At 31.7% G+C, this 21,269-nt stretch overlaps 3 protein-coding genes across 3 annotated transcripts; all 3 read left to right on the top strand.

The window, feature by feature from the left end:
- The first annotated feature begins 1,182 nt into the window (after positions 1 to 1,182).
- LOC131029972 (early nodulin-like protein 18) lies at positions 1,183 to 1,524 on the top strand. The gene has a single exon (XM_057960659.2). The coding sequence runs from the start codon at positions 1,183 to 1,185 to the stop codon at positions 1,522 to 1,524; it is 342 nt and encodes a 113-aa protein (XP_057816642.2).
- A 4,404-nt stretch (positions 1,525 to 5,928) lies between these two features.
- LOC131029960 (classical arabinogalactan protein 9) lies at positions 5,929 to 6,782 on the top strand. The gene has a single exon (XM_057960648.2). The coding sequence runs from the start codon at positions 6,201 to 6,203 to the stop codon at positions 6,558 to 6,560; it is 360 nt and encodes a 119-aa protein (XP_057816631.2). The 5' UTR covers positions 5,929 to 6,200; the 3' UTR covers positions 6,561 to 6,782.
- A 13,404-nt stretch (positions 6,783 to 20,186) lies between these two features.
- On the top strand, positions 20,187 to 20,989 carry LOC131029952 (classical arabinogalactan protein 9). The gene has a single exon (XM_057960639.2). It carries the CDS (start codon positions 20,287 to 20,289, stop codon positions 20,701 to 20,703), a length of 417 nt encoding a protein of 138 aa, XP_057816622.2. The 5' UTR covers positions 20,187 to 20,286; the 3' UTR covers positions 20,704 to 20,989.
- The last annotated feature ends 280 nt before the right edge of the window (positions 20,990 to 21,269 follow it).

Here is a 21,269-nt window from a genome sequence, read left to right as displayed (position 1 = left end):
CGCAAGTTAACCCTACAATTATAAAAAGGGTCAAGTTTTTGCTCGCAAGTTAACCCTACAATTATAAAAAGGGTCAAGTTTTTGCTCGCAAGTTAACCCTACAATTATAAAATGACCTTTGAATAAACAACCAGTCATATTCAAAAATATTATAACTCTACCTTACACATATGGATAATCCAAATATAACTAGCATACCTATTTTTTAAAAATCTATGTAAAATACACCAATAACTATCAAATTTTAAAAACAAAATTAAAATAGAGCAAGTAATCTTTGTTATTTGCTCTTTAACAATTCCCATAAAAATAAAATAAAAAACTTGCATTCCAATCAATTAGCATAATAATAAATATGAAAAAAAATTAAACCATTTTTAAAAACAATGCTTTTGCACTACAGTTATTGCTTTAAATGCTTTCAAATATTCAAAAAAGTGGAATGCTTTTACATCAAAGTTATTGTTTGTTTTTCTTACAAAGCTCATTGCCATTATAGAATTATGCTTATGTAGCACTTTCTCAAACCATATGATCACCTTGTTTTGGATCAAGCATCTACACATGTGAATAGCATCACTACTAGACTACTAAACTTATAAATAAACTATAGAATATTGCCATTATAGAATTACGTCTATGTAACAATTTCCCAAACCATATGATCATCTCAACATGTGAATACCATTCCAACTATAAAGACACTATAAGAACCAAAACTAACTAGACTGACCTCAAAGTCTGGATCTAGACGCATACTAAACATAACGAAGCGAAAGGCCAGCGGAACATACGTATGTTATGTTTCAAAGGAAAGCGGGCCCGCTGGTCAAACCAGTTGTTAGACGGTAGAGTTCAGTTCCCCATTTTCCGGGTACAAAGCAAAGCAAACCTTAGCAGCCACGACTGCAGAAGACAACTACAATCCACTCACGCCATCTTTACGCTGCGTTGTGTGGGCCCACTCAAATTTACATATATACCCACTACTCTCCTCACACCCTCAATCAATCTACCCACAGTAATATTTCCTCCCCTCACTCACGCTGTTTCTTCATTTAGCTTATTTCTCGGCAAAAGAAACACAAGTCCTATCCCTTTGATTGTTTTAGGTCCAGAGAAGAAGCAGAAACTGTGGGCAAATTCTGTGCAGTGGTGGCCATTGTTTTGGTTTTAGGGATGATGGGGCATTCTCTTGCGCAGGCTCCAGCGGGCTCTCCGGCAAAGTCATCGGCGGCAACACCCATAAGGTCGCCGGTTCCAACCCCAGCGAAAACACCCACTTCATCTGCATCTCCAGCGCCCTCGCCTGTGGCTTCGTTCCCTGCTATTGCACCTTCTTCTGCCCCTTCTTCCCCAGCCGGAGCTCCCACAACAGATTCTTTTTCCCCTGCTCCCTCTGTTCAATCCCCAACCCCATCATCTTCAGATGGCACCATTCCTTCTGCCGCCTCTGCTACCTTCGTTCAGAAAATGAGCGTCTTTGGAGCTGCTTTGCTCGGAGGTGCCGCTTTTCTTGTGTAATTAGACGGCTGCATTGTAATTATCTATGTAGGTATTTCCCAGATTTGTAGCTTTTTGCCTGCGAGGCTATCATTCATTCATTTGTTCAGAGACAGGGCTTGTTGAGAACAGTCGCTGTATCGATTCTTTTCCCTCATTTATCTCATTATTGAGTGTGGTCTTCCATTGGCATTTCTCCTTGTATAATCTCCACCCATGTTTCGGACTCACAATTCTTGAATAAAAAGATATTGTGCTTAGTCGGAAAATGTCTTCTCAATATAATTGAACGATTCGTTTTGCAGATAAAAAGATGATTTTTTTTGGTTAATTTTTTAAATCATTGAATGATCTGTTTCTTTCTGTAACCGAGACTTACGGAAATGATTTGTCGTGTCTACTCCTAAATATAGCTCAGATCTTGCATTTGATTTCCAAATCGCCCCACATCGACATATATGAGTCATTCGTTCGGAGCTTGAATTATGATCACTGTTGTTTCTGGATATAAAAAAGCTTTCATACAGTCTAATGTAGAAACAGCAGCAGTGATCATGGAAATTTTGAATTATGTGATTATTTAAAGAAGTATTTTGTTTCTTGTGAAAATTCTGCAGGAATTCTTTAGGTTATGAGTGTGAGAATAAGTTTTAATGATTGATTTAAATTGATCATAAAGTTTGATGAAGTCACTCTTGTATTTTCTAATTTGAGTTTTCATTTAGATTTTTGGTTATAAGGTTGTACAATGATTAATAATTAAATTCTGTTTTATAAATAAAATTATTTAATTATTTTGTAGTATTTGATAATTTTAAAGTTAGATATTTATTTTTTATATTATTTTTTTATAAATAAGTTTATATAATAGAATTAGTTTTATTTATATCAAATGTTAGAAGAAATTACAACCACTTTTTTAATAAGAGAAATGTTTATAATTAATAATGAATTAAGTACCAAAGGCTTTTAAAGGCTCCAAATATACATTCAATTTGTTCAATAGACAAGGCATCCTTCAAATGAGCTATTTAGAAATTTTAAGACTTCTAAATTGTCCATTTCAATCTCTTCATGGAATATAGTTATGGCTTGGCAAAGATCCTCATTGCGTCTTACAATAGTTTTCCTCATTGCGATTTCCTCCTCACTATTCTCCTTTTAGTGGAAATGTCATCTCATAAAGGAATATCATCACATTGATAATTCATAAACATAACAATTTTGTCCTTTGTATTTCACATGATTTATTGGTCAATAAATTTCTCATGCAAGTGCATCATAAAAGCAGTGTGAAATTGAGGTGTTGCTCATTTCATTTAGTAGCACCCAAATTGACTCAACCATATTTCTTAATTTTTTGTTGAATAGTTTTTGGCTTCATATGACATCTAAATAGATTAGGGAGTCTCTTTCAATGTCAAGGTTTGTGACTCTAGTTTTTGCAAAACTACAACCTGTTAATAGTGTCATAAACTCAACTTCGTTGTTGGCACCATTTGGTAGTCTTTTTGAAATGGCCCATAGTAATTCACTTTTGTTGTTCCATATAACAATATCAACACTAGAGACATTTGGATTCCCATTAGTAGCATCAAAATTGAAATAAAGTCTTCCCTTTTGGAGAGGAAACCACTTGATGGATTTTTGACATGTTTTAGAAGTAGAAGTAATAGTGTAGAAATTCCTTAGAAAGCATCTTGGTCATCACAACTTCATAGAATCCTTTCTCTATTTTCTTTATTATCACTTGAACTTCAAACAAGTTTTCTTTTTCATCAAGAATATCTTATTGTTTCATTCCTTCCATATTTCCCATATTGGAAAAGAAACTTGACTCCCAAAGACCACTCCAAATAGAATGATGTAATTTTTGCCAGCTTAAAGAAACAAGTTGTAAATGTCATTTCACATTGTTCCATGATAATTCAAATTTTTGTGTAAGTTGTAAATGTCATTTCACATTGTTCCATGATAATTCAAATTTTTGTGTATTAATAAATGATTCATAATTTCCACAACCTATTTAAATAGTACACACTGAGAGGGGCATGCACTACCATTGGTGTTTAACTGATCACTAAAGAGGATATGCAAAGGTGTTTACCTTTGGGAGAGTCCACTTACCCCTACACAAATTTGAGAGCCAATTTATTCCATCTTTCAATAGTGTTTGGATTTTATAGATAAGTTTGATTGTATATGTACCTATTTTGGACATTTCCAAATGATCATGTCCTCTTTTCTATTTGGGTGAATTTTTATTTTATTTATTTCTTCAATTAGCTTTGTTTGGAGTGCTAAAGAAGGGGCAATTCATTAAAAAAATCCAATTCCAATCAATAACCCACGACGTGTCTTCTAAGAAATCCTTCATGTATACTCTATTGTCCTCCAACGATGTCTCTCTATGTGCAACCATTTGTAGGATGTCCAATAGTGGAGGAAACCAATTCAAAGAGTCTATCCAAAAAAAAAATTGACCATTGTTCACCACCCATGAGATATAATTTGTTACGAGATGATGACAATTCAACATAAAATTCCATTTATGATACCCTCGAGGGGGTTTGGATTTGTTAGAAGGATATGTCATTTAGGTAAAGATATTTATTTTGCAATATTTGGCACCATCAAGTTCCTTTTCTTTTTTTTGTCTATTTGTCTTTCTCCAATTTCTTTGTTATCTTAAAACCTCATATTAAATCTCACTAAAAAAGTTGAATCGTCACTGTTCACGAGTTTGTTGTTCAATGATAAAAAAAGAAAATATATGATAAATAAGCAATAGTAAAGAGGAGAAGATGTGGGCTTTGTGACAAAAGTTGTGGAAATAAGAGTCCTGACACGTTCTCATGTACCACTTCGCAATTGTCTCACGGTTGACCACGTGTTTCACCTCTATAGTTTTGGTACACAACTATTTGTATAGTGAATTAATTTTTTTATTATAATATTAGAACTCCAAAAAGACAAAAAAAAAAACAAAAAAAAAAAATGTGAACAAACACAAATAATTTGAATAAAGATAAATCTAATGATATTTATGGTTTGAATTATGTTTAGAATTCCTTCTTTCATATTCCATTTTCACTAATGCCCATAAGATTATAATAATTAGAATAATGTGATAACTTTAAAAAAATAAAATAATAATAATAATTTAATATTATAATAATAAAAATAATATAATGATTTTAATATTAATATAATAATAAATAAAAATTTAATAATATAACATTATAATAATATATTTATAATTATAAACATATTATTATAATTATTATTAAAATTTTAAATATATAAATATAATATAATATGATTTATAATAATCTAATATTTTTATTTGTAATCTCATTTCTCAATCTAATTGCGTATTGATAATAATATAATAATAAGAATATTATAATAATAATAAATGTATATAGTTTCATACTATAATAATAACAACTTTATTATAATTATTATTAAAATTGTAAATATATATTATAATATATTATTTGTATTAATAATAATAATATTAAATATTTCATAAAAATATAATACTAAAAATACAATATAAAAATTCAATAGTACCAAGATAATAATAATTTAATACTATAATATAATATTATAATAACAATTTATCTTAAATAAAATTTCTAATCTAATGTAATGCTTTAAGGGAGAGGGAACACTAGTCATGGAATATCGTAAGACCTTGTATTATCTCTAATTTTTATATCCAACACCAAAGGATCAATTGTTGAACACTAAAACCTTTGAACAATCCCTCACATTTCAAGGAAAAAAACAAGGTATTTATTATGTTCATTTTTTATATTTGTGATAAGACTAATTATTAATATGAAATACTTTAATGCATATGCATTGCTAGACATGAATAATATTTTTTTACTATGTAGTACTTGTTAAGTGAGCATCTTATTTTATAAATGACATACTTATAGTGGAAAGTTATGAAAAAAATATTTATTTCACTTGTTATGAATTCTCTTGTGTTCAAATAATGATCCATTTTAACCAAGGTTAAAATTTGATATTTTTTTATTTATATATAAATTATTTATTTACAATATGATATAAATATATTGGAAGACTGAATATTATAAAGACTTAGTTTATACAGATTATATAGTAAGCGACCGCTTCGTTTTGGTGAAATCATCTCCCTTGTTAGAAAATGTAAGGGGTTTGTCACTGAATAACATCGTAACGAGAGTCGTGGGAAGTCAGCGAGGACGCGTAATGTAAATTTGCAATGCCTAGTAAACAGCTCGTTAAATCGTTTAAACCAAGAGACCAGTAACACACGTGTATGCATGCTCCTCAAGCCAGCTCAAACCAGCTGTTTGCTTTTACAACGCAACAGACGGTGGAGTCAGGTTCCCGATATTATATTCCGACTAAAGAGAAAAGCCAAACCTTAGAAGCCAAGATTGCAGAGGCGTTTCCGGGAAAGCAGAAGCAGTTAGGGCACCTACGATCCATTCACGCCATCTTTACGCCATACCCCACTCTAATAATATCTATCTCTCTCTCTCTCTCTCTATATATATATATTTCTCTCCTCACGCTCATACCTACAATTATTTCCTCTGCTTAACGCGGTACTTAATTTTGCTTATTTCTTGGCAAAAGAAAATAAAGATTCAAGCTTTTTGATTGTTTTTGTGCGAGAGAAGAATAAAGAAGATATGGGTAAATTCCGTGCAGTCGTGGCCATCGTTTTGGTATTGGGGATAATGGGGCATTCTGTTGCGCAGGCTCCAGCAGGTTCACCAGCGGCAACGCCCACAAGGTCGCCGGTTCCAACCCCAGCGAAATCACCCACGCCATCCCCATCGCCTGTGGCTTCCTCCCCTGCGCCTCCCTCCCAATCCCCATCGCCTGTGGCTTCCTCCCCTGCGCCTTCCTCCCCTGCCCCCTCTGTTGAATCTCCTGCTCCATCATCTTCTGATGGCAACACTTCTTCTTCTGCCTCTGCTGCTACCTTTGTTCAGAAAATCGGCATCTTTGGAGCTGCTCTGCTCGGAGGTGCCGCGTTTCTTGTCTAATTAGATAGTTGCATTGTCATTACTTATGTTACTAATTCCCAGATTCGCAGCTTTTTGCCTGGGAGACTTTCTTTCATTCATTTATTTGTTCAGAATTAAAGCTGTTAGAGAACAGTTGTTCCGAGTTTTGAATACTGCGTAGATGATTGTTTATCTCTATGCTTTCTTTCCTCTTATCTATGACATCGTTGTGTGGTCATCCACTCGCATTTGTCCTTTGTATAATCTCCAGTTCCACCCATGCTTGGGATTCGATTATTTAATAAAAACATCTTCTGCTTAATCGTAAAATGTTTGCTCTCATGCTCAAATGAATATAAACTTGTAAGAAATGGGAAATGTATTATTGTTCTGACTATAAATTTGCAACGGATTTCATCTAGTGTAATTTCTAAATTATAGACACTAATTGCTTACCACTTTTCAAGTCCATTAATTTATCACCATAAAATTAATTAAATATTTTTTTATCGTTTGATTCAAAATGAATCATCTCTCATATTATTCATAATTAAAATAATTTTAATTTTAAATAAAAAGGAGTGAGTTAACTATCCAATTAAAAAAAATAGTTGATTATAAAGTCAATCAATTTAGCCAACTCTCAAATCAAAATAGTTAACTAAATAATCAATTTAGTTAAGTTACCATTGACAAAGCAAATCAATTTGACTAACTCAAGATTACCAATTAATTACAAAATCAAATAATTATCAACTAGTGAGTCAAATGAATTGACTTGTCTACATCCAATTAACAAACTAAGTGCTTCACAATTTGATTTCCTCTCAATATATATTAGAGAGCTTAATTCTTCATTTCATAGAAGAGATGCCAAGCAAATAGATAATACAACACTAAGCAATTAATATTGTAACAATAAAATTATGAATTTTACTTATTTTCCATGCTTATAATTACAACTTATAATAATTAAAATCTTGTTTCAGTACTTTGTATTATAATTTGTGCAAGTTTGTTAGTATTTGTATGGATAACACTTAAGAGTAGAGTCTCATGTTGCTACAATGCCAACTACTTTAAGAAACTAGCACTTGCACCTATAGAAGGTTCAAGGGATCCCTATAGGAAATTGAAGGTAAAATTTAAATGTATTTTACTATTACATTGGATGAAGTACTATTGCAAATATGAGAATAACATATTATTGCCCCTTAGTTGTCCTTGATGACAAAAAGGGTTCTATCATATGACATATTGTATATCATGCCTTACACTTAGCATATATCATAATAGTCATATTGTTTTATGTAACAAAGTTTATAAAGCACTAAATAGTGTTGTTGGCATTTCATGGTTTACCTTTGCATTTGTGGGCCCGAGTTGCCTTGTCATTATACGTCATGTACTATGATCTTGCATTGGCAGTTTTGAAGTTAGCAGATTTCAATGGATTTGAAATGACATTGGAATATTGAAAAGTCAATAGTTAAGGGAATTTCACAAACGAACAAAAGCATTCTTTCTTTGACTCTCTCTAACCCTAGCTCATGTTGCCACCATGAGTTCTGTTCAAGCAGCTACAATGGATTTTTTGTTTGGTTTCTGGTACTGGGTTTCATATATGATGATTCACTGACTTTGGTGGTTACATCGGTGGTCTTCTTGGCTGATTTTATGGGGATTTTTGTGAAGATTTTGGGCAAGTGATTTTGCTTGGTTAAACAGGTAATACCTTTCATGTCTCATGAATTCTGAAGTTAATTTTCTTTGAAAAGGAAAAGCAAGTTTACAGTCTGCTTAAAATCTTTTTCATTTTTTGCAAAAATGAAAGGGCTTATTTAACATTTTATTGTTCATTTTCAAAAAGGAGAAATGAAAATGTGATGTCTTTTTCGAAACTAAAAACTTGAAAAGAGGTTTCAGGAAGGAAAGATTATGATTAAAGAGTTTTATTTTCTATAATGATATTCGTTGTATCGTGAAAGATAAAAAAAAAAAAGGGTTTATCGTTCAAAAAAAAAATGATTTCTCATGAAGAAAAATCTCTGTAATTACATGTGTGATTCTTGTTTCAGTTATTTATTTTGTGCAAACTCTAGATAGGGTTTGGTAACCCTATTCGAGGGTTACCATTGAAGAATTTGTCTCAAAAATTTCATTATTCAATGACATTCTATTCTTAATAGAATTGTACACAGAATTAAAAAGAAAACAATGCATACATTTTCAAAGAATTTGTGATTGGAACACACGTGAGATTATTTAATGGAGATTGAGATTACTCTATCTAATTGTGATTGAGATTGTTTTGGAAAAGCAAAATTGTCAACCCCTAGAGAACTAAAAGAAAACATTTTTGGGAATGCACAATCAATAGAAAGTGATGTACAAACATTGAAACAAAGAAAGAGAAGAGAAAAATACATAAGGAGTGCATCTAAACGAGTAAAGGAAATTAAGGAAAATGTCATGAATATGACTGGTATAAAGGAAAGTGACTTAGAAGGATTACAACCGGAGGCTCATCTCTCACCGATTGGTACATCATCAGAAAGTGAAATTCCTATTGAATTCAAAAGAGTAGATAAGAAGAGAAAACCCTCACCGGTACCCTCTCCTCCTCCCAAGAAAACAAGAACACCAAGGCAGAAGCAACAGGCAGTGAGACCACCGACAAAGAAGCTGACACCCAAAAAGAGAAAGCAAAAACAGGTCATACCACCACTGGACAACTTGCTGAATGAAATAACATATGATTATAATTTATTGAATGTAAGCAAATTGTATGATATATTCACAAATGAGGAAAAAGAAAGTATAGAGAATAACATCATTCTACATCTTGACATTTATAAGAAAGTCTTAATAGAGGTTGTAGATGACTTGCCTAGTGATTTATATAGGCGGTTAGATGCTAAGAGGTTAGCAATTATGGAACTTGACAAGAAAATTAAAATTGAGAAACTGCTAGCTGTACATCCGGTAAAATATGTTGAAGAAATTGATGAACTAATCAGTGAAGCACACAAAACAGTCTTTTCAAGTGGACACCGACATGTGAGCCTAATGGCTGGTAGAGTTAATGAAATTTCAGAAGAGACAACTGACAAATGGGACATTTTCTTTGTTGAGAAAGAAAAACAAGAAGAAATGATAAGACCTAAAACTTTCAAGGTATATCAAAAGGACAAGGGGAAAGGCAAGGTAGGTGGAATACCCAATATAAAAGTGACTGATAACCTACCACCACCTTCAGTTACTCCACCGATACAGACTGATAGTACACCGACTACTGAGAATATGGAAACACCACATGAAGACACAAACCCTGAGTCTAAAATTTTGTACACGATGAACATTGACACTCAGGAGGTTAATGTTGTAGTTGATAAAGAACGCACCGAGGAAAAGAAAAATGATGTTGCTACCGAGCAATCGGTTGAAAACATTGAGATTGGGGTTGAGACTCAAATAGAGAGGTTAGAGAAAACTGAACATTTAGTTGATCCCTTGGTTAGTGGCATGGTTACTGATAAGACTAATGCATGCATTGAGAAACCACCAGAGACAACAACTAAGATACTGGTAGTGGACAATGCAGAAAAACAAACAGAGATACCGATAGATAACACTGTAAAACAAGCAGAGACACAAGCAAAGAAACAGGTTGATTCACAGGTACACACTAAGATAGTGCCACCGACAACCACTGAAAAAGACAAAACCTTTTCTAGTGGAAATGCAGACACAAACTGACCCACCAGAGGCCGAGACAAGCAAATTGGTTACTCCCACCGACAGCACAGAGATTGTAAAGGTAATTGTACAGTCATCCAGTACTTCAATGACATAATTTAGACCCACCAATGTGACTGAAGTACTCTTGGATTCAATAAAGAAAATTACAGATTGTAATGCATTGGCCTATAAGGCAATAGATGATACAATTCCTATTCTTAAGTTGATTGCACCAAAATGCAATTTAGTTCAGGTAAAGGATTCTTTAGGTCAGTTAGACACATTGTCTAAATATATTACTGGCAATATACTGACTGTAGATCAAATAAATGAAGAAATATTTAAGGAGAAAATGGAGAAGGAAAGAGAGAAATTATTTGAAGAAACAATAAAGAAGTGCACGGAACACATTGACACTCTTTTACTGGCACTGAATAAAACAATTATGGAGTTCAAGGAACTGTACAGAGACACTTGTAAGACAAATCTTTTGACAGTGGATATTGACAAGGAAATCAACAAAGTTCAAAAGGAGATTAATGACATAGCTGATAATATCATTGGTTCATCTGAACCTATATCAGTTATTGAACAGGAAATTGCTGGATTTGAAGATAAATTGGAGAAGTTAGAGAAAGAGAAGGAAAAAATAAAGGGAAAAGCCAAAGGGCTAAAATGTAGACTCAGTCCAAAGTTAGATAACCTCATCTCTCTAAGGAAAGAGATCTTTGAGGCACTAATTCAAGGACATAAGACACCGAAAGAGAAAATGCATCATCTCACCGGTACAATTCAAAGAACTGAGGTAGCTTTGAAGGATAGTAAAAGGTTTACACAAAGCTTGAATTTGGTTTTAGCAGACTTATTCCAAATTGTAACCAACCGGTTACAAGGTTCAAATTGAAGACTGCACTCATTTGGCAATTTTGATAACCTTTGTCATTGATGCCAAAGGGGGAGTAGTAAGACAGAGAAAAATGATTATCAGAGGAGATCGTTTGCTTAGGGGGAGCACACATTTTGGGTAAAATTTTGGACTTCATTTTTTGGATACGATTTTTGGATTTTTCTCATGAGTGTTGCCATCAATGCCAAAGGGGGAGATTGTTGGCATTGCACACTCCAATGAGAATTGAAGGTGATTGAAGGTGTTGTCATTGATGGAAACTTACCGGCAACCTTGTGGATATCTTCAGGCACTGGCACCGACACTGACAGGCACTTCATCGGCAGCGACAACAATGCTCACCGACATCCCAGCCGATAGGAATAAAGTTTTGTTTATTGTATTTAATTGTAATATCTTTTGTAAGATGACATGGCATATTATAATAAGACTCATATATGTATGAGGTCTTGTAAATCATTTTGATATGGATGTGGAATAAGGTAGCATAATGGTAGAAGTGATGAGCAAATATTTTGTATAAGGTTTATGGTTATTGTATGAGCTTAAAATGGTACTGAACCTGGCATAACAGATGCTGAATTATAGCAGTACATTATATTGGATTTTCATCATCCATTTTGTAAGTCAGTGAGACTTCCTTTTATAATTGAGTAGTGAGCTCTAGGTAGTTGGTCTTCCTGCATGTGCAGGCCCCTCTTGTAAGTAATATCCATTCATTGGCTAGTGAGTAAATATTGTGGGTCACAAATCCCACCGAGGTTTTTCCCACACCGGGTTTCCTTGTTAAACATCTTGTGTTATGGTGTGCTTTCTATGTTGTCTTTACTATTCTTATTTACTACATTAATTCTTGTTTACTGGTACACTGTTTTGGAATGCAAAATACTTAATAAGGTCAAATATTTTGTTAACCGGTTAGATACTGATTCACGCCCCCCTCTTAGTATCTTTGGGACTATCATCAATCCTAACATCATCAACTTGCTGATATGGGTATTTCACTTGACAAACCCATCTCCATTTTTTGTGATAACACTAGTACCATCAATATCTCTAAGAATCCTGTTATGCATTCTTGTACTAAACATGTTGCTATAAAACTACATTTGTTTGAACGTTTCAGGGACAGGTTGGGAGTCATATCTCAATCTACTCTTGCTTAAAATCCTATCTTCAATAAGGGGGAGCTTAGCTCTCCACAAGCAATATTCTGCTGCTTTACCCTTTGTCCTTGAGACAAAAAGGGGGAGATATCTGGGCATCATTAATAGAAACATTCAGAATTAGTATCACAGGTTTCATGTAATCAATTCAGAATTAGTATCACAGTTTTCATGTGATCATTAATAGTGGCATATTGTGCTATCAACAGTGGCATATTGTGCTATCAGTGGCATTCCAGGTTTTCATGTGATAGTTTTTTATACAGTTTTTGATACATTGGTTGTGTCATTTTGGTACAGATTACTGTGATTCATTCTAGCATATATTCATTACAACAAATTTATATTTATTCATGTACTGGCAGTGGTTTGGTTTATTTTCTTGATATTGACACTCAAATTTAGTGGTGATGTTGATACTGGTCAATGATGGCATGAGTTTTCCCATCAAGGACAAAGGGGGAGTTTTTTGCTCCTTAGTTGTCCTTGATGACAAAAAGGGTTCCATTATATGACAGATTGTATATCATGCCTTACACTTAACATATATCACAATAGTCATATTGTTTTATGTAACAAAGTGTATAAAGCACTAAATAGTGATGTTGGCATTTCATGGTTTACCTTTGCATTTGTGGGCCCAAGCTGCCTTGTCATTATACGTCATGTACTATGGTCTTGCGTTGGCACTTTTGAAGTTAGCAGATTTCAATGGATTTGAAATGACATTGGAATATTGAAAAGTCATTAGTTAAGGGCATTTCACAAATGAACAAAAGAATTCTTCCTTTGAGTCTCTCTAACCCTAGCTCATGCCGCCGCCATGAGTTTTGTTCAAGCAGTTACAATGGAGTTTTTGTTTGGTTTCTAGTTCTGGGTTTCAGATATGATGATTCACTAGCTTTGGTGGTTACATCGGTGGTCTTCTTGGTCGATTTTATGGGGATTTTTGTGAAGATTTTGGGCAGGTGATTTCACTTGGTTAAACAAGTAATATCTTTCATGCCTCGTGAGTTCTGAAGGTAATTTTCTTTGAAAAGGAAAAGCAAGTTTATAGTCTACTTAAAATCTTTTTCAGTTTTTGCAAAAATGAAAGGGCCTATTTAAAATTTTATTGTTCATTTTCAAAAAGGAGAAATGAAAATGTGATGTCTTTTTCGAAACTAAAAAAATGAAAAGAGGTTTCAGGAAGGAAAGATTATGATTAAGGAGTTTTATTTTCTGTAATGATATTTGTTGTATCGTGAAAGATAAAAGGCGGAAAATATTTATGATTTTTTTTTGAAAAAAAAGGGTTTATCTTTTAGAAAAAAAATGATTTCTCATGAAGAAAAATCTCTGTAATTACATGTGTGATTCTTGTTTCAGTTATTTATTTTGTGCAAACTCTAGATAGGGTTTGGTAACCCTATTCGAGGGTTACCGTTATAAAAATTTGTCTCAGAAATTTCATTATTTAATGACATTATGTTCTTTACAGAAGTGTACATAGAATTAAAAATAAAACATGGCATACATTTTCAGAGAATTTGTGATTGGAACACATGTGAGATTATTTTATGGAGATTGAGATTACTCTCTTTGATTGTGATTGAGATTATTTTGGAAAAGGAAAATTGTCATTCTCTGTCTGTCATATAGAGATATTAAAGATATATTGAAATACTCTTTGTAGTTGGAATCATCACACATATTGTTTCATTATACTCGTTCCAACAATTGATAATTTTGTGATTGCAAAACATAGTGCAATTACAAGATTACCAGTGATTGTAACTTGAGTTGGTTTTTGGCTTTGTATAAGGCATAGGGGTTGGTGCTCCTTGAAGTATTGAGACTTCTAAATTCAATGTACAAAGTTGGTGCTCTTTGAATTAATAAAAAAAAAAATTGCCGAGTGGTTTTTCTACCCCAAGAGGGTTTTCCACTCATGAAAATCTTGTGTTATGTGTCAATTCATTTTATGTATTCCATTAGATGCATGCTTTGATACTTTTGCATATATTCCATTAATGATTTGCAAAGTTTGATCCATATGTTTGTCATTTCATACTTCTGTCATTACAGTTATAATCTGCAAGTCATATATTGTTGAAATCTATTCTTTGTGTCTTGTCAAGTCTGAATTTATCATAATGTCATGCTAAGTCAAATGTTAAGCATAGAAGGATTATTCAATCAATCTATATTGACTAATCAGAAATACATGCTTTAATAAATTGTTATTAAGTCACATGTTGTGTTTATGATAAAAAAATGTGTCCAAGTTGTTTAAAAGTTTTAAGAGACCAAAAGTGAGTCAGACTTGTTATTGACTTTGATTCAACCCCCCCCGCCCTCAGAGTCAATCCACTTCCAACACATATATGTATTAAATGAATTATTGTGCTATAATTTCAACTATACAAGACAAATGATATTTTTAAGGTCCAAATTGAATATAATCATGAAATATGGTGAACAAGTCACCACTTATAACTGACAAAATCTATTATTTTGTTTCAATTCCTTATTACAATTCGAAAACAAATATTTTGAACATATGCTCCCATATACATAGGGAAAAAATAGTTTAGAAAGAGGACACACATAGACACATGGAGGATGTAAAAGAATGTATGTAAAGGGATTAATTTATCTCTGTAGACAATAGGAATTTGATATTGCCTTATGGTGTTTTTATAATAGTGTATTAGTTTCACTATAGTCTAGATTTTTATAATGCTTATAGAAGATAAGGTTCAACAACTAGTTTTTATTAATTTGAAACATGTTGATTTATGTATAGTCATGGTAGTTGCATTCTCTTTTGTGCATATTCCACACACAATGTCGATTGTGCATAGGGTGGCTAGTTTGGATCAAAATCCTTTGATCATTTTTGGTTTGTTGTTTTCCCTTCATAAAAAAAATATGAACTATATTATAAGGCTTCTTCAATCCATGGAATCCTATGCAGTCAAGCCCATAACAAAAAATATGAAGTGTCGACGAATTGTGTCATTGGAGGAGGAGGAAGCACTTATCAATTAAACCCAAGCAAAAAATGGTGGAATTAAATTGGTGTACATATTTGCATACTTAGATTTTGAATCTAAGATTTATAATGATTTGAATTAGAAGAGAGAGAGAGAGGAGAACACAAACTTGAAAACATTTATTGAAAGTACATGGCTTCATGACTTCATTGAAAGAAGACATTATGTTCCAATCAAACGAAAAAATAAATTAAAAAAAATTAAATACAAATATATAACATAGTTAATTATATTAATTTTATTTACTATTAATATTGCAGAAATTATATTATCATTTAAAATATCTAAATTATTTTTTAAAAGTATTAATTAACTTTACATTCAATATTAAATTATAATCAATTTAAATTAATTTTAATTTTTATTAAAAATTCAAAATATTAAAAAAAAATTAACAAAAATCTTTATTAAACTTAATTTTATTTTTATTTATTAAATAATTTATATTATAATATTTTTAATAATATATTATTATTTTTAAAACTATTTAATATTATTAACTAAGTCCAAAACAATTTTAAAATATAATATTCATGTGAAAAGCAATTTAATCTCGGCATTACAAACTAAGCGGTAGTCTTGGGAGTCGGTAGGCAAAAGGCAGGAAATTTTGTTTGTTAAGGATTGAAACGGTGCAATTGACAACGGTAAAGAGACGTCACTCAGTGCTCACCAGATAGCAATCCCAAAAACTTGTTCCCGACGTTGGCAGGCAGGAAGACAGCGTGAAACAGGTTTTCCAATTAAAATTGTGGATTCGCAAGCTCACTTAACAAGTCTATCTGCTAATTATTGTTAATATTTTATTATTATTATTTTGAATCAATAGTTATAATTATTTATTTTTAATTGTATTATAGATGTGTTATTGAAAAAAAAAATATTATAAAAAAAAAACATGTATTAATTTAACCATGCATATAATTGTTACTAATTCACAGAATATATTTTCTTTAATATGAAACAATTTATACAATTGAATCATACTTTTAATATAAGATAATTTTTTAGATTGAGTATTAGTCACTTAACAAACAATAAAGTTTTCTTGCCAAATGTTAGTGACATGCTATATATTGATAATATGTGATGAAAGTTTACAACATAAATGTCACAAAATTTGCATGCATTGCTAGTGCTTCCATATCTTGTTTTCTTGGTTTTTAAGATGCAAGAGCCAACAAAAAGGTAGAAAATTGTTATGTTATGATTACGATGATATTAAAGAGAGTGAATTTTTTTTGTTGAATATTGTTGTAGAACACACTATATACATCCAATATTAAATGATTAAGTTAAGTGGTAGGTCTGGAAAAGAAAAAAGGAAGTTGAATTTACTTTTGTCAAAAATTTAGAGGTTTAGTTGCGCTTAATGATCTAGATTTTGTTTACTTTTCATTTCTACAAGACAATTTACTTTGCACTTTTACACCAAGTTTGCTTGCATGTCATTTTCAATTTCTTTACAACATTCTTCCATTTATATTGAAGTTTGACTATTATTTATTTAAATTTAAATTTATTGACGATTCACTATTGTTTGACCTAGGTCATATTTGTTTACCATTGTGATATAACTGATTTACTTAATATTTAAATAAAGGTACTTTTGAATTATTCATACTAATAAAACTTAATTTTATTCTAATATTTGTAAGTTTATAACATTTAAAATATATTAAAATATGTAACTTGAACTATTTTAAAATACATTTATATCAAAACTTTTTTTTTCCCTATACTAATCACACTAATTAATAATAAACAAGTGCCACATAGTGGTGAGTACTTGCCTTTGTTAATTTTTTAATTGAGTGTAATTGAAATCTTAAATAATTTGAGTTATAAGATACTTAGCAATTTTATCAATGTTACAAAAATACTTAAAAGATGTTTTAAAATATTGTTAGCTATTGTTTGTGACTTGTAATGGGGACCAAAGGTACTTGTATAAATTTTGAAGAGTTTCATAAAAATGATGTTTTTCCAAAAAAAAAAAAAACCTCAATGATGAGCTAATCTTTAGTATTTCATTTTGCTAAGACCCCTACTCTCCTTACGTTTTACAATAATAAATTGATTTATTATTATTTTTTATATTAATTTTGTTATCAAGTAAATTTTCAATATGAATTTTTTATTTAATATTATAAATATATGATAAATTATATATATTAAAAAAATAAAATATAATTCGTAATAGATCATGGTTCAAGATTGATTGTCATGACTTTTTAGTTTTTTATGTATATTAATTAAATAAAATAAATTTTATATGATAATATTTTTATAAAAAACATCAATAAAACTAATTAATCTAAATATTTAACACCAAACTACTGATATGCTTGGTATTGAGCTACAAAAAAAATGTATGATTAATCTGGTGTGATATGTTTTTATTGACAAATTTTTATATTATAAAAATTACATTATTAATGGGAACCTATATCCGAAAAATCCGCTTATAACAACAAAAGTTGTATTGGCCAATCATGATACAAAAAAATATTTTTTTTAATATGTAAACTTAAAAATTGCACAAGTAACTTTAGAAAATAAAAATATTTTTAAAAACAAAAATAAAACCTTGTTTGTAATTGGTTCAAATTAATTTTTTTAATAACTAGTTAATTGTAAAGATAAATTATATTTATTAAAAAAATAAAATATAATTCCTAATAGATCATAGTTCAAGATTAATTGTCATGACTTTTTAGTTTTTTAATGTATATTAATTAAATAAAATAAATTTAATATGATAATTTTTAATAAAAAACATCAATAAAACTAATTAATCTAAATATTTAACACCAAGCTACTGATATGCTTGGTATTGAGCTACAAAAAAAATGAACAATTAATCTAGTTGCCCTCATTGTGATGAGGATACAAAAAAATAATTTTTATAATATGTAAACTTAAAAATTGCACAAGTAACTTTAGAAAATAAAAATATTTTTAGAAACAAAAATAAAACCTTGTTTGTAATTGGTTCAAATTAATTTTTTTAATAACTAGTTAACTGTAAAAAAGAAAAACTCATTTATTTGCTTAACGACAAGTACCAATAAGACAACATAAATCGATTAAATTGAAGATAATTAATTTTCTTAATATTCTTAATTAAAAAATTTGCATCTATATTTTAATAAAAATTAATAATTTTGATTTTGATTTGTTAATTTGTTTTTTTTATTAATAACTAGTTAAAGAATAGCCCTTGCCAATAGTCAAAGAGAAAGATGAAACCTAAATAAAGTAAACAAAGCAAGGCATGTTTTCATTTAGAAGATTTAATCTTAATGAGTGTAACTTTCTAATTCTTTAAAGAAAAATAATGTTTTTTTCAAAGCAAAAAATCTTACTATAATGAAATATTATAATATCACAATAATATTTAATTTAAAAGGTTTAATTATTTCAAATTAAATTTGTTTTGATTTTAATGAGTACAATGTTCTATTTTTTAAATAAAAGAATGATTTTTCTCGATTTTAAAGCAAAAATCTTACCATAATAAGATATTATAATATCACAATAACATTTTATTTAATAAAAAAACTTATATACCATTGAAAAAATCAAAATCATTACATTTCATTTTAATTTTTCAAATAGTCTTATCCCCTCATTTTGGTGTTGGGGAGATGATTTAAAGCTAGTTAAACTTGCAAAGTTGGAGGTAAATTTAGTAATCACAAATTCACGAGCAATTAAACAATTGGAGACAAATTTTAATGTTAGATTTTTGTTTTTTATTTTAGTAATAGAGGGAATTTCATAAGGTGGTTCAACAATTAGGTTTTATTTTTATTTTGATAACATAGGGTTGGTCTAACAACTAGGTTTTATTTTTATTTTGATAACATAAGAAATTGGTTGGGTCGCTCCAAACTAGATAGCCTTGACAACAAGCCTCACCTATAAACCCTCAAGACAATGGATATAAACCTCCCAATGATCAGGGACCCTCTAGGACAAGCCCCACTATAAACCCTCAAGACAATAGATATAGTCTAGGGTCAGCCCTACAACTAGATAGCTTTGAGGGCAAGCAGACCTTATAAACTCTTAAATCAATGGATATAGTCTTCCCAACGAACAAGCAATCTTATAAGGCACTGTCTACCTAGCCCCTAGAATTCACTCGCATGGAACCCATCCCATGCATGTTACCTTTATGCATAACTCAATTTTTATTTGTGTTTGTCTTTAACTCGTCTCAACTGTCCCTAAGCTGAGTTAGCTGAATTAACTCACTGTAATTACTGTAATTATTGCAAGAAAATTACTGTGAGTTATGCGTTATGCGGTATGCGGTATGGATGACATGGATTCATGCGAATGAATTCTAAAGACTGGGTAGACGGTGCCATCTTATAAATTCTGACATGGACATTAGATTAAACTAACACTAGTTCCTAAAGCTATAGGAAAGTTTCTTAGCTTATATACATCTCAACGGTTACAAAACTTAACGGGTTCGTGAGCCGCCTCAAGGTCGTCGGAAGAAAGCCGTTGATGTCCTGGACGCGTAAATTAAATTAATACTAAACAACTCGTTAAATCGTGTCAAAAAACAAAAGGCCAGCGACGCACACGTGTTTTTTCCAGTGGAAAGCGGATCTGGTCGTCAACCCACCTCAAACCAGCTGTTGCTTTTACAACCCAACTGACGGTGGAGTTAGGTTAGCCAAACCTTAGCAACGAAGTTTGCACAGAGTTTCCGGGAAAAGCAGAAACGGTTAGAAAAGCAATCCACTCACGCCATCTTTACGCTATCAAATTTCTATATATACCCTCACCCTCACCCATCCTAACGACAATAACTCCTCTGCTTTATTTAGCTTATTTCCTGCCACAAGTAAAAGAATCCCCAAGCCGTCAGAGAAGAAGAAGAAGAAGAAGATATGGGCAAATTCTGTGCAGTGGTGGCCATTGTTTTGGTTTTAGGGATGATGGGGCATTCTGTTGCGCAGGCTCCAGCGGGCTCTCCGGCAAAATCACCAGCGGCAACACCCACAAGGTCGCCGGTTCCAACCCCAGCGAAAACACCAACGCCATCTGCATCTCCAGCGCCCTCGCCTGTGGCTTCCTCCCCTGCACCTGCTTCGTCCCCTGCAGTTGCACCTTCTTCAAAAGCTTCTTCGGCCCCTTCTTCCCCAGCCGGAGCTCCCACAACAGATTCTTTCTCCCCTGCCCCCTCTGTTCAATCCCCAACCTCATCTTTTGATGGCACCACTCCCTCTGCCGCCTCTGCTACTTTCGTACAGAAAATGGGTGTCTTTGGAGCTGCTTTGCTCGGAGGCGCCGCTTTCCTTGTGTAGTTAGACGGGTGCATTGTGATTGTTTCTGTTTGTATTTCACACATTCGCAGCTTTTTGCTGGGGAGACTTTCATTCGTTTATTTGTTCAGAGACAGGGCTTGTGGAGAAGAGTCTTTGTAATTTATATATAGCGTAGAAGATTGTTGCTTTTTGTCAGTTCTTTTCTGTCACTTATTCTATTATTGAGCCTGGTCATCCATCCACTGGCATTTATCCTTGTATAATCTATACCCATGTTTGGGACTCAAATTCTTTAATAAAATGATCTTGTACTTAAACCGGAAAATGTCTGTGTCTGTACTGAACTAGGTATACTTTTTGTTTTGTTTTGTTCGGAGAATGAGAAATGGTTTTCCCAAGATAATGAATTGATTGATTCGTTTTACATATGAATGAAGAACTATATATCTATAAAATCATTGTATGCCCTGTTTCAAGCTGTTAGTCTTTCATGAACTGGAGTTTCACAGCAATTGCTGGTGAAACATGTTATAAAATCAATTGATCATTTTTTATTTTATTTTTCAATTCAATAACAGTGGCTATTTACAATGCAAGTTATTATA

Source organism: Cryptomeria japonica, chromosome 10 (genome assembly GCF_030272615.1).
Source record: "Cryptomeria japonica chromosome 10, Sugi_1.0, whole genome shotgun sequence".
In the NCBI taxonomy this organism is placed as follows: domain Eukaryota; kingdom Viridiplantae; phylum Streptophyta; class Pinopsida; order Cupressales; family Cupressaceae; genus Cryptomeria; species Cryptomeria japonica.
The sequence above is the reverse complement of the archived record's forward strand: the minus strand, read 5'-3'. Positions and strand labels throughout refer to the sequence as shown.

Bases quoted from the DNA above. Each gene is read 5' to 3' on its own strand.
- LOC131029972 (XM_057960659.2), top strand. From the start codon at position 1,183: ATGGGGCATTCTCTTGCGCAGGCTCCAGCGGGCTCTCCGGCAAAGTCA.
- LOC131029960 (XM_057960648.2), top strand. From the start codon at position 6,201: ATGGGTAAATTCCGTGCAGTCGTGGCCATCGTTTTGGTATTGGGGATA.
- LOC131029952 (XM_057960639.2), top strand. From the start codon at position 20,287: ATGGGCAAATTCTGTGCAGTGGTGGCCATTGTTTTGGTTTTAGGGATG.